We start from the raw sequence: 13250 nt of genomic DNA on the forward strand, positions 1-13250 counted from the left end.
TCTTTCAGTCACACAGGCAAATGGATTCCATCCCCCTCACCTCCTCCTGACTAAAAAAAGGTTAAATGATGTGTTAGAGTTCAAGATACTAAATGGAAAGCTGTTCAGAACAAATGGAAAAAGATAACTAATAATGCTTTGTAGCAAACATTCATTATTTTTCAATAAATTCTCCACAGAATGAAAGATATGATACATCTTTACCCTCTCAATAATTTGTCACTGTCATTAGTATTTTTCTAGTAATATTTCTTCAAAAGACACAGAAGGTGCAGATCAACTTTGACAAGACTTGAGCATATGATTAAGTCAGTCACATGGGCTTAAGCACGCTCTTAAGTTATGCACTGAACAGAGAGAGATTTAAACCTATGCCTGAATGGTTTGCTGAAAAGAAGCCAAAATGAATTGGTTATAATTAAATTCTTTTGATGAAATTTCTGCAACTCCCTATTGTGTGACACCAGTACTGAAATGCTAATAAACTAACTAAAATTAAGCTTATTACCAAGTAAAATAAACCATGGAGACACTTCTGTCTTTTCTTAGATCACCATTTACGTAATATTTTGCATTAGATAAATAAAATACTTGACCGGAGCAAACACATCAGCCTCACAGAGCAATAACTGCAGTGCATCTCCATCCAGGAGGTAATCCATAGATTCCTCCACGTGTGCCTGCAGTGCTACTCTCAATGATCTTGAGAAATAGCTTTTAGCTACCTCAGCACTTAGGCAAAACCCTAACTCCAGAACACTGCTGAGAGATGGTACAAGCCAGGAACTGCTTGACAGTTGGACTCTGTAATCTTAAAGGTCTCTTAAAAACAAAACAAATGGAACTTTAACTGGAAAATAAAGCATTAGCACAGAGGCTGCTCAGAAACCATTTCATACATATATCAGGACTTGCATTCTCTGAAGCTTGTTACGTTAACACAGCACATGCCCACAGTAATACCAGAGAAAGTTAAAATTAGCCTTGTCCTCTTGAGAGCCTTCTCTGCACTCCAACAAGTGCAGACACTACCCACATAGACACTGTTCTGAAATTATCCCAGCCCTGAACAGCAGCAAAAACAGCCGTGTTCACTGGGGCAAAGCAGGATACACGGATCCAATAACCTCTACCACCACTCAGGAGTTTCAACAGTGAGAAAACTTAAAACCTATGACAAGAGGATGGTGTAGGCAAAGTCAAATGGATGACGGAGAAACACTGGAAGAAAAGGCAGGCCATCTGACTGAAGAGTGGTGCAGAGACCAACTACTCTGCCAGTTTTGCATGATTTTCCACAGCCTGTTGTTTTCCAATAACTTAAGACCATCTCTAAACTGCATACGATTTGGATGGTCTTGTCCCTTCGCTTTAGCCTCCATTTCTCCATTTTCAAAAGCACTGACATCTCCTGTGTGTGTGCCGTGGACAACCCTGCAGGCTATGCTGACTAGGAACATGAGGTGTTTCGTTACCTGAGGAGATGCCTTGCTTTGCTGAAGCTCTGTCAAAGGCAAACTTGGAAAACTTTTAAGCTCTCTTGACAGAAGCTCAATGAAAACAGTTTTCAGCAGTGGACTTGAACTAAACTTTCTATGTGAATAATTTCTTCAGTTTCTTGTGAATCCCTTCCTCATACCAGCAAGCAGTTCTGCAGAATTGGATCATTTCAGTGAGGAACTGCACGAGTACAGCAGGTGGAAGTGTTTTTGGACTTTTAAAGCCAAATGTGAAAGTGGTTGTGAGGACTGAGCTATACTTGAAATCATATTCACTACATTCCAATCTGCTGTCTCTGTATGGGATGAGGCAAAATATCAATCAGGAATTACAATAATTTTCAAAATTTTTTTGAGAAACAAAGCAAGAAATGCATCAATCTACAGACTATATATTTTTACAAGCTAGCAGTAAAAGCTATAGAGGAGCTCATTACAATTTACCGCAACATGGAAAATAAGAACGTTTTCACACATCTCATGAAAAACAGAAGTAGCCATTATTTTTCAATCCTCTGTGGGCCATTCTATGGGCCATTTTCAACACAGCTAAGAAGGCATGGAATTCAGGCTGTAATTTTCACAGGGACTCCCAAGTGAGTTAATGGCCTAATCTTTATTGAAAATTCTCATCCTAACCTTGAGTTGCCAACAGCAGTAACTGCTGCCACAATCAAATCTCATACTCAGTGATCCTTCAGTGCTTTTGTTCCTTCATGGCTTATGTTACTCAGTTTGACATTTAAAAAGAAAAAAATAACACAACCCCCCTCCCCCATTACTTAGTTATGTTCTTCCATTTGTGGGCATTAAATAGCTCTGCCTGTAAATCATTTAAAATGCAGACATCTGAATAAACCTACTTCAAAAAAAAACAAATATAGACCTTTTTTTTCCCCTGTGCCTCCAGGAGATTCATCACAGTAAAAATAAATACAGATTCTAAAACCATAAGAATTATACAAGTTAGAACTGGTACAAGACTGTGTATTTTATTAGTATAATTTATATTCTAGCAGGATCCAATCTGGTGTTGAGAAATTCGAGTATCCAGCCTCTGACAGGATAGGGCTCTGCTGCTTTCTCTTTATCACAATGAAATTAAGGTTAACCCTATCAGTACTTTGTGTATCTCTTATAAATACATAGATAGCCTCATACAGAAATGACAAACTTATAAAAATGTCAAATGCTGCTCTGTATTAATGGAATCAAAATAAAACATACTAAGAGAATATTTCAGCTACAGATGTCTAGCCATTCACATAACCATGACTCTAACAATGTCACTGGTGTTTGGACTGTTTCAAATGGGGCATAAATGCAGCCTGAAAAAATACTGCACTCGAGAGTCATAACAACCTGCCTTAGTTCTCATAATCACACGAACTCCATTCAATACCCACATCTCTTGGACTGATACTTCTGACCTCAAAAAAATAAAAACTACTCTTTGGGAACTTGTATATGAACATGCACAAACACCAACAGGAGCTTCCCAGTCTCTTGGGTGCTACTTTTTGCTGAAGACAACCCATGAACCCGTCACTCTGCTGCTCTGGAAACAGCCAGGACAAAATGTTTTCCTGACAACCTTCCCACAAGAATGCATTTCATCACAGCCCACATTCACTTCTGCAGAAGTCAAGAGACTTGTATTTTCCAACAAGTCGGGATAGTTGAAGGAATAGTGAACACGGTGTGAACTCAGGCCCTGCCAAAGAGATCCACAGTGCAGCTTCAAGAAGCAAGGCATTACAGCTTTTCCTTCCTACACTGTGGATTCCTGAGCTTTCTCCAAGTCCCTCTCTTTACAATATCAGACTGCATAGCTAGTTCAGAGAAAGCGTTGTAGACTTCAGGGTGCCATTTATCTCATGAGATCAAGATAAACATCTGTCCATCAAGAAAAGACATTCTAGGGCATGAGAGCAATTTGGTTGCTTCAAAGCTCAGAGAAGCTGCTATCAAGTCACTAGAATGAGAGGCATTCATCAACCTGTTTCTCCCAGGTTGATGAATGAGAACAGGTGAGTCCCAGGAGCCTGTCCTGTTCACCTCTACAGCTGCACATCCTCCGACAGTAAAAGAACAAAAGTGCTGTGCCAAAAACGTATTCATGAATGGCTGTAAAGAACTTTTGCATTATTTGTAATAACCAACACACTACTAAAGCAACAGTCCCAGCAGTGGATATAGACACTGCTTCACAGCTCAGGAGCCCATGCAGTGCCACATTCACACAGATGCACACCCACCCTGCGGCTGATATTGCCATGGGAGCATCAGCCTGTGGCTGTGCCCATTCTACAGCAGAAGGAACAAAAGGGACACCATTCACCAGACAAGTGCTACTGAGTCACCTGCAATACCCAGCCCTGCCATGGCACAGCTCAGCCTCTCCAATCCCTCAGCAGCAGCCAAAACATGAACAGCTCTAAATTTAGAATCAGCTTTCTGCAGTGTCTCGGGAAACTCTCTCAGCACCTGCCCCTACACCTAAATAGGGTCATAGCACTGCCTACTCCAAGGAAAGGGGAGTATTGATTAAAATTTGTAGCAGCAAGGAACAAAGTGTCCACTCCAAAGTTCCTCCACTTGACAAAGCAGGAGTAAATAAAAACTGCAAGGGAATTCATTATTCAATCTCTTCTCAACCAGAAACAGAAAATAACAATTGGCCCCCATTTCATCCTGGGAAGAATTTTACATGTACATACACTCTTGACTAACAGAAAGCTACAAGGTACTTGAAAAAACTGATGACAAATATACATCTGTATCTATCTACATCTAAAATGACTGATACAGAGGCCCTCAAAGTCATAATCTGCAGAGTCCTTTTCTCCATTTGCACACAAAATTAACGTTACTGTCTTCTGATAGGCAAGTGTTAGTGTAAATTGTTCCTTCACTGATTTTCCAAGGAACCACATTAACTGAATTACTGTGGTGGACTTGTTTGAGTGAGGTACTTCCCCATACACATAGCAATACCGTTCCTCACATCAGGAAAGCCAGCACACAAATTCTAAACATGTTGTATGAAAATATTAGTTTTAGGTTGCTGCTGTTTTATTTATTCTGTAGGCAGGACTGTAAGTGTAACACAAGCTATTGATTTCTTCAGTAGAAGATTTAAAATCATACAGGAACATTAAGAGCCTCAAATTTGATCATCTGCAATAAATACACAGACTACAGCAATTTGTTAACTCAGTAAAACTGCAGCTATATGGAGCCCATATTTTAGACTCTGTTTTGATCTTAAGGACAACTGCAGTGTACCTCCTGCATCAACCTACAGTACGTGACTCAGAGGAAAGTTAATTTCCTGATCTCTTTATTAAAAACCAAAAAAAACCACTGCAAACCACCAGGCTGAAGGAGGGAGAGAATCCCTCCTGATACTTTTTCACTGTTTTTTATCTCTGAAGAGTGAGGATGAACATCCTCTGTGACACACTTGTCAAGCTAACAGAGCTGAGTGCTTTACGAATAAAAATACTTCATTGCTTTTTTTTCTTTCCTCCATACCCACATATTTATTGAACTATCAGTCTCAACACCAGCCAAAACCAGGGAATTCTACAAGAGGATGATGTGGAGCACAATAAATATTTATCTTATAAACCTAATCCTTAATATTTTCATATATTTCTTCTGTGTTCAGGTCAGGTCTTTATTTTAGGTCTGTCATTATTTTAGACACTACTAGAATGTCTCTTCTTAAGATCTTCTAAGCATACGATCTCTTTCCCAGACTAAATCCAGGTCGTCTCCATTATTCCTTCTTCATGACTTCTCTCTCCCACCTTTCTAGCACTTCTAATAGTTTCTGTAACCAAAACTCAATATTACATTCACAGTGAGGCAAGTCCATCAATTTATACAATGACATGATAATATTTTCTGACTGATTCCCTCTCTAAATATAACCAAGTGTTGTGTTTGGGTTTTGGAGGCCCACTGCATATCAAGTAGATGCCTTTATTCATGTATGACATGTAGGTCTTTCTTCCATGAGGTGACAAGTAATTCAGAATCCAATGATGCATACAAGTAATTTTATATTGTCCCTTCTACTGTAATTACCTTGCAAGTTAATTCCATGTTCCAGCTACAGGATGTTGTCTGGCAACCTAGCTCTCTTCAGTCCTTCAGAAGTTCACCTGACAATCACTCACAGTGCTCATTAATAAATCTGTAACCTTTCTAGAAAGTAATGTTGACATCTTATCCACTCCTAATCCAGGTTATTGCTAAACATACTGAATATAACTAGGTCTACTGTTAATCTTCATTTTATTTTGATAATTTGTGAAGGGGTTTTTTTTGTTTGTTTGTTGTTTTTTGATTTTTTTTTTAATTTGCTATTTTGCCTTTCCATTCCAGAAGAAGGCATTTATTGGCCATACACCTGATGGCTGTTAATTCACGGCAAAATTTTGCCACCTACCCAGTGATTTTCAAGCTCCCTTAGTATTTGACAATTTTGATTGAATAGGCAGGTTGCACAGAATTATGCCCTTGTTTTGGATTTATTAATGTAAAATATTTTAAAGAAAAATTAATTTAAGGATACAGATAATTCAGATAGCCAATACTGTCCTTACAACAGAAGGAACAACAGTAAAACATAAGTAAAATTTGAAACCACAAACAAAAGCTTTGTTTATTGAACTTTTATGTATTTACCTTGGCTTTCCACTAGATTCTAAGTACATGTGCTGTAAGAAACAATGTGGAAAGATAATTAATTTTGTGCATTTGGCTGTGTTAAGGACACCTCCTTTGTAACAACATCAATGTGGCTTTTAAATTGTACACATATTTAAAAAAAATCCTATTCATTCTGATGGTTGTCTCTTCCTACATGCTCTTAGTGAGGCTCATTCACTTCTTTTACTTTTTGTAGGGGTTTTTGGGGTTTGTTTTGTTTTTTGTTAATGACAGATGCACTTGGCAGCATCTGTGACCTTGAGTTGTACACATGAGCAAGCAAGACAGCCCAGTCCTGCAAGGCTGTTTATGCATTCTGAGAGAGCTCCTTCTGAGAGGAGTGTCTCAAGGAAGACAGAAGCATGATGTGCATACCAAGCCAAGTGCTTCATGATTTATTTATAGGGAAAAGGGGCATATAAATTTGCTGAAGGGGAAAGAAAAATGAAGAATTTGACTTACCTTGTCGGTGTAGACGAAGAACAGAATCACAACAGTGAGCTCCAACAGAAATATAATTAACAGCATGATAAAAAACTGTCAAGAGAAGAAGGGACAGGGGATAAAACAAAAGCAAAAGCCATCAACATCTATTTCAGCTCTTTCTGGATGCACAGTAAGTACATTCAGCAGATCATGCAGAATGGGGAGTGGGACTCATATAGGCAGCAAAATACAAATCCGCTGCGACATACAGCAACTGAGAAAGGGGGTAAAATAGTAGTCAGGAAACATGATGGTATCTGTGCATACATATGGCTCATTTATATCACTGGTTTCAGTGGAACAGCCTAAAACCCCACAAAGAGCAAGCCAGTGCTCCGTTTGACAGCAACACTTGAGGACTCTTCCCACACTGGGTTTTCTTTTTTTTTTCCCCATTGGATATCGTCAGTGCTACCAGTGAGATATCCAATAATACCCAGTGATATCCAATGCTATCAGTGAAATCCACAGCTTCAACTTTCCATTGCAAGAGAAGGTAGCCTGGGCCATAACCCAGGAAGTCATAGCTCCTTTCAATGGGAATTGTGGGAGAAGTGAAAAGTATACCAAGTAGCCTTACAAGGAGTTTCAGGCAGCTACACAAATCACGCATGAGTTTCAGTTGAAAGGGGCTGATTTGTACTGAAGACATCAAAGCAAAGTCAGTTCACCACCTTTTCTTATCAGCCATGGAACTGTCTAAAACCCAGTAGTCAAAAGCTCAAAGGCGTGGATAAAAAACTTTTAACGTAGGGATTTCAGGTAGATTCTCTAAAGCCCTCAGCTTTGATCGACTTCAGTGAGAGAAACTGTTGACAATGCCAAACACTTCTGGAAAACCATATCCTCTGCATTTTGTTAAGATGCTGGATGGGTCTGCAGCACAGGTCTGCAGCAGCATCAACACAGCAGTTGCACAGAACTTAAGAATGAATGCTATCAGAGCACTAAATGAAACTGAGTTTTGCAAAGATAGGTAAAGGAGAGAGTAACTTTGGAAATATTTTAGGCTCAGGCAAAGGTCCTGCTCCCTATAACACAAACTCCACACACTTAGCAGCTTGTAAGGCTGGAATTCTAATACTGAGCAACACTGACTTAATTAGAATCTCATCCCCAAGAGAAAAAAACCAGCTACTGTCTCTTTAGCTTCAACCAAAAGGCTGCAAACTTATGAAAGTTTAATAGCTACTAAGCCTTTATCAGAATTTCTGCACTGCCTGGTAAGTCAAAACCAAACCCTTGAACCTATGGATTTCTGTGACTGAATGGAGGGCAAAAGGTCAAGAAGGGGAAAATACTTTTCTCCTCTCGTAGAATTACTGTGTCTACAGAAATCATTGCATTTTGCCCTGTGAATCTTAAATTATTTATTTTCAAATCTTCATCACCAGTATTTTCACACCTGCCTGACCCTAATACTGGATCCTATTACTGCCCAGTTTTGAATCACAGAACCCATTTATGCTCATGATCCAAGCTGATTTCCATGTCATTACCAACCAACACTGACCTGTATGGCTTTGCAAACCAATCTTGGTGCAGCTTGCTTACTTTTTAGAATTTTAGCCTTCTGCATAGCATTAAATGAAATAGGACAAAGCACATCACTCTCTGCAAATATGCACAGACACTTTGCTCTATTCATTTGGCTGCAGAGCACTTTTTTGCTCATCTGTAAAGCATTGCTTTACCAAAATGTGCATGTGAACACCACTCTCTCCCTGTGAAATTCCCAGGCATAGCCAGGATTGCATTAGACAACTTCTAGAACAAAGGAAGGGTTGATACCAATTATTAATAGTGATCAGCATTTCCTACCACAGGATCTCAATTTCATCAGCTTATCATTTTGCAAAACCATAATTGTCTGTGTTTATATATTCTGCACTTGTTTCTGTCTAAAGGATAAAAGCTTTTGAAAGAATGACAAAAATAGAACTTCAATTACTTTTAAGAATGAAGCAGGGTAAAGTATGTTATTCTGCCCAGGTTAAATTTCTGGTGATTTAATTTGCAATCCTGTCACACTGCAGTGTTTAGAGCAGGGACCCAAAACAGTGTGGCTCCATTTCAGGCACATGCCTTTGTCTTACCCAACTATGAGTGCATTTTCGTGGGAAAGTTATTACCCTTCAAAAAACTGCATTTCACACATCCAGTAGAGATGAGAGAGCTCAGCAGCTAAAACCTGCAAAGTGTACAACCACATACTCACGCATGACCACACAACCCACAAACCATCCCACAGAGAATCTTTTCTGCTCCTGTGGTGCCCATGCTCACCCGTGATGCCTTTCTGCCATCTCCCCAGAGCCAAAAGCCTCCAGTCCCGCTTCACAGGACATGACCTTAAACATTGGGTATGTCCAGGAACTGGAATAAAATTCAGGGACCTGTTTTTCCTTTGCTCTCAAGAAAGCTTTTCCTCCTTCCTCTGCACTCAGCAGCATGGAGAAAGTACAGATGAAGCCAGGGAATGACTTTGCAGGAGAAAGGGGAGCTTAAGGAAGAACATTTTTAACAGCAGATGGAGAATGGTTTCTTTCAGGATATGATCTGGCAACCAGTTTTAGAGAAACTGTACCTACAGGCAGCAGCCAATTGAGGCAGGAGACACCAGAGACAATGGCAAGGCAGGGGCAGAGGACACCTCCACACACGGATACCCAGGAGGGGCAAGGCCTTTGAGAGGACGATGGCATGGGGAGGACCCTATGCTGGAGCCAGGGGAAAAAAAGCAAGAAACAAGGAGTGGCAGAAAAAGGAAAGCCCCCTGCACTGACCCTCATGACTGAGGACATGACATGTACAGCAAGTGAACTGGAGACTGGCAAGGGGATGAGTCATTATTTCTCAATACCAGGAACAGCAATTAAAAGTTTATCCTAATTCACAATAAAGTAAGTGAAGTTTCACAACTCAAGAGTGTTTTCCTCTGCAACACTAACTCTGCTAAACCCCCCCATCTGCAGACTGGAGCAGGCAGCTGCTGTTGCCTGTTGTGCTGGTGTGTTCACCAGCAAAAGGAGGGTGGACCTTCTGGCGAAACCATGATGGTGCTCCTGCCTCAGTTCATATGAGGGAAATAGGTATGACATTGCCATCATAGAGGGTGCTAAAATTGCAGAGTCGCGTACTCAAAATTTAGGAAATATGAGAATAAAACTTCTCTCAGTGATGGTTATGTATCATGTCTAAGTCTTTTCCTCAGAGGTTCCTCCAAGCTGGCAATTTGGTTTCATGCACTGCAGATTTTGGAAGTCATACAGTGAACCAAAACTAATGTACACTGTTCAGAAAGTCAAAACCTAGATAAGTAGGATTAACCTTTATCTCCATAAAAAAAAATTTTGGTTTTATATAAAACATCTAGTTTTATCTTTCTTACCATTTGCATTCATTGACAAAGCCCATGCAGTTTTATCACAGATAACTAATATGTATTAGCAATCCCCCTGTGTGCAGACAGAAGAGACCTGCACTGTATCTTTTATTACAAAGGTAAATTACGTGAGGTCAACTTTAAGCTGTAGGGTTCAAATTCATCATCTGGTAAAAGCCACAAGCACCTACATGTCAGCACATGTGTCTTCTCCCTCTAAAGAAGAACCACACCTGAACTCAAACCAACTTATTGGTAAGTAGAAATCAAGGCTTCAGACTGAGCTGGCTGCAAAGCACAGCCTGCACACTTCAGCACATTTTCTGACTTGCCATACTAAAGTGCATGCATGGTCATATGCACAACCTGCTCCTCTATTCCCACAGCACCTTCCAACAACAGTTCATTTTCAGTTCAATCCTCAGTGTCATTCCAAAGGGAATGATGCACAATCTGGGGCCAGAACCAGCTTGGCACATACCATTCAAATTTAAAAGGAAGGAACATAAACCCACTGAAGGCTCAGAGCACCCAAACCACCACCACACTTGCTGGAAACTCTCACAGCTCCTTTTCAATTGAGTTCTCTCACTGTGGTGATAAACACAGAGAAGAATAAAAATTAGGTTTTTTTGGTTCACTGGGGCTGTAGGCTGTTGGTATAATAAAGATTTATGCATGGAGAAACAATCCCAAAGCAAAGCATTCATGTGAAACTCCATAAAAAAAGATTAATCTGACCTTGTACAGAGAAATGCTTTACCACACTACTTGTCAAACAGTGGGATGCAACCTATAGAGGTTCAGTGGAGGGGTACCTACTCCTCAGCTTTTCATAAATTACACCTGAAATAACCTCACAGAAGTTTTGATGAGAAGGGAGGTAAGGTGATGCCTTTCTGTCTACCACTGCTGACTCTGAACCCTTAAGAAAAACACAGCCAGTTTCTCAGCAGCTACCTTTATATCCTACAAAGCCTATGACTTTCTCACAGGTTCTCATTAAAGGAATAGGGAAAAGGCAGTATGCAACTGCTATCAAGCCTACCTCATAGATATCCACCCCCCTCCTGATGTCAGAGAGAAAAATCTGCTAAAGAGGAGGTCTCAACTTTCAACTCCATCCACATTGGAGCTGTACCAGGCTTTTGACCCACTGCTTCCACTTTCCTTCATCCAGCCTCATAAGATCAATGGAAGAATCAAGAACTGTACCCTATGTACATCATTTCAAGTATGCATCCATCACAGCTCACAAAGGCACAGAACCAGTTAATTTTATTTCTTCCCAAACAAACAAGCTTCCCTGGTTTCTCAGATGTTACAGACACTTGCCTCTCCGCATGGTGACTGAGCACCACACCCTAATACACAGGATTGGGGCTTCTGCTTCCCCACTGCCTCTCCTTCCTCAATAGTTGTATCATGTTGCTCAAATTGCCCATCTCTCCATGTCAGGAGCAGCTGATCATCTCACAGTCTCCCAAACACAAAAGTGACCCAGTACAATGAAAACCAATGTGTGATTATGTTTTTAGCCTCCTAACATTTTGCTATGAGACTAAATGTGGTATAACTGATGGCAGAATCAAGACTGCTATGTTTAGACTGATTGCTGAAGTAATGAGTTAGTTTGATAGGGGTCTGTCTCAGAAGAAGACAGCAAGATCTGAGTGTGCCAGACTCTCTTCTCAACTTAGATAATGACAAGAGACAGAAGTTTCTTGCAAAGCATTACTCAAATTCTCTTCAACAAACAACATGAAAGTAGTAGGAAGATCCAAAAGCCAGCAGTCTCTTTGGAATAGTGATACATTCCAAAACGATTCTAAAGTTCATGGCTTAGCAAATAAATTGTTTAGACTACATGGCATTTAAATTAGCATAACCTACCTAAGAATCTGAACAAATAATTTCAACATTCAGCATGTGCTGTTTTCCATCTCACAGTGCCTACACTGCTAAACTGTCTGCAAGGTGGACAGTCAGCTTCTTTTCTGACAGAGACAGTATGAAGTACAACACATGAGCAGGTAGGTTGCACCTGTGAAAATGCTCCAGGCAAGAAAACTGCTCTTCACCTGCAGCAGCTTCCAGGATGCAGAGAAAAAAAAAAATAGAAGATTTAGAGGCAGTGTTTCCTCTGTAACATCAACTGCAAGTTTGATATAGTCAAGGATTTTGCCTTTAAGCGAAGCTGGGTTACCAAGTCCTCACCAATAAGCTTAATTTCAGTATTACATTTCACTTCCTAATTAATATGCACCTCAGGTAGAAGAAATGATATGAATTTATTGGGCTAAGATAGTTGGTCTCCATAGCCTGGGAGGGTTTTTAATTTGTCTGCCTGGTCCTAATGTATACATATATAACTTTGGTATTCAAGAACAGACCAGCTCTGACTGCTAGAAGACAGAGTCTCTTAGAATCACAGAAACATACAGGTTGAGAATTGTCTGGTTCAACCCCTTTCCAAATGGCACAGTCAACTAGATGAAGCTGTGCAGAGCTATGCCCAGTCACCTTATGAGCATCTCCAAGGATGAAGGTGGACAGTCATCCACAGCCTCACTGGATACCTTTTTCCAATACTTGACTTTATTCACGATAACAAAAATATTCCGTATCTCTAATTGGAATTTCCTTTGTTTTAATGTGTGTCTGTTACCTCTTGTATGATCTCTGTGAATCCTTCCAAAAGCTGTATTTTCTTTAGACTCTACTGTAAGGTAGTTGAAGACATGAGTAAAATATCCTCCTTGCTTTAATTTCTTAAGAAGAACAAACCCTGCTCTCTCAGTCTGCCCTTGCACATCATGTGCCCCATAATCATCACAGTGGCCCTCCACTGGATTCCTTCTCCTCTGGTATGTACACATCCCTTCAAATCAGGCTAAACACTTTAGACATAGCCTTATCTTATTCTGGAAGAAGGTGTTATTATTTCTCCATGTCAAGAAATGTAAAGGAATGTGGGGCTTGGTATGGTCCACAACTACCCAATTACTATATTTATCTTTTTATTCTGATTTGAGACAAAGGCACGTAGGTTAAAATGGAGGCTCTCCGCACATTTCAAACATCTCTGCTTGATTTTTAGATTACGATTTGATATGAACAGAAATACTATCAAAGATAAGTTTGATATCACAAACATC

General features: G+C 40.0%; 1 protein-coding gene across 10 annotated transcripts in view; it reads right to left on the reverse strand.

The window, feature by feature from the left end:
* TSPAN4 (tetraspanin 4) overlaps positions 1–13250 on the reverse strand; it is a 430627-nt gene that overhangs the window by 50700 nt on the left and 366677 nt on the right. For all 10 annotated transcript variants that reach the window (XM_027702902.1, XM_027702921.1, XM_027702894.1 and 7 more), the window contains one exon: positions 6684–6758. In XM_027702902.1, coding sequence (XP_027558703.1) covers positions 6684–6758 — 75 coding nt within the window. The remainder of the gene's footprint in view (positions 1–6683; positions 6759–13250) is intronic.

Source organism: Neopelma chrysocephalum, unplaced genomic scaffold (genome assembly GCF_003984885.1).
Source record: "Neopelma chrysocephalum unplaced genomic scaffold, ASM398488v2 Primary Assembly neopelma1_24, whole genome shotgun sequence".
Lineage (NCBI taxonomy): Eukaryota > Metazoa > Chordata > Aves > Passeriformes > Pipridae > Neopelma > Neopelma chrysocephalum.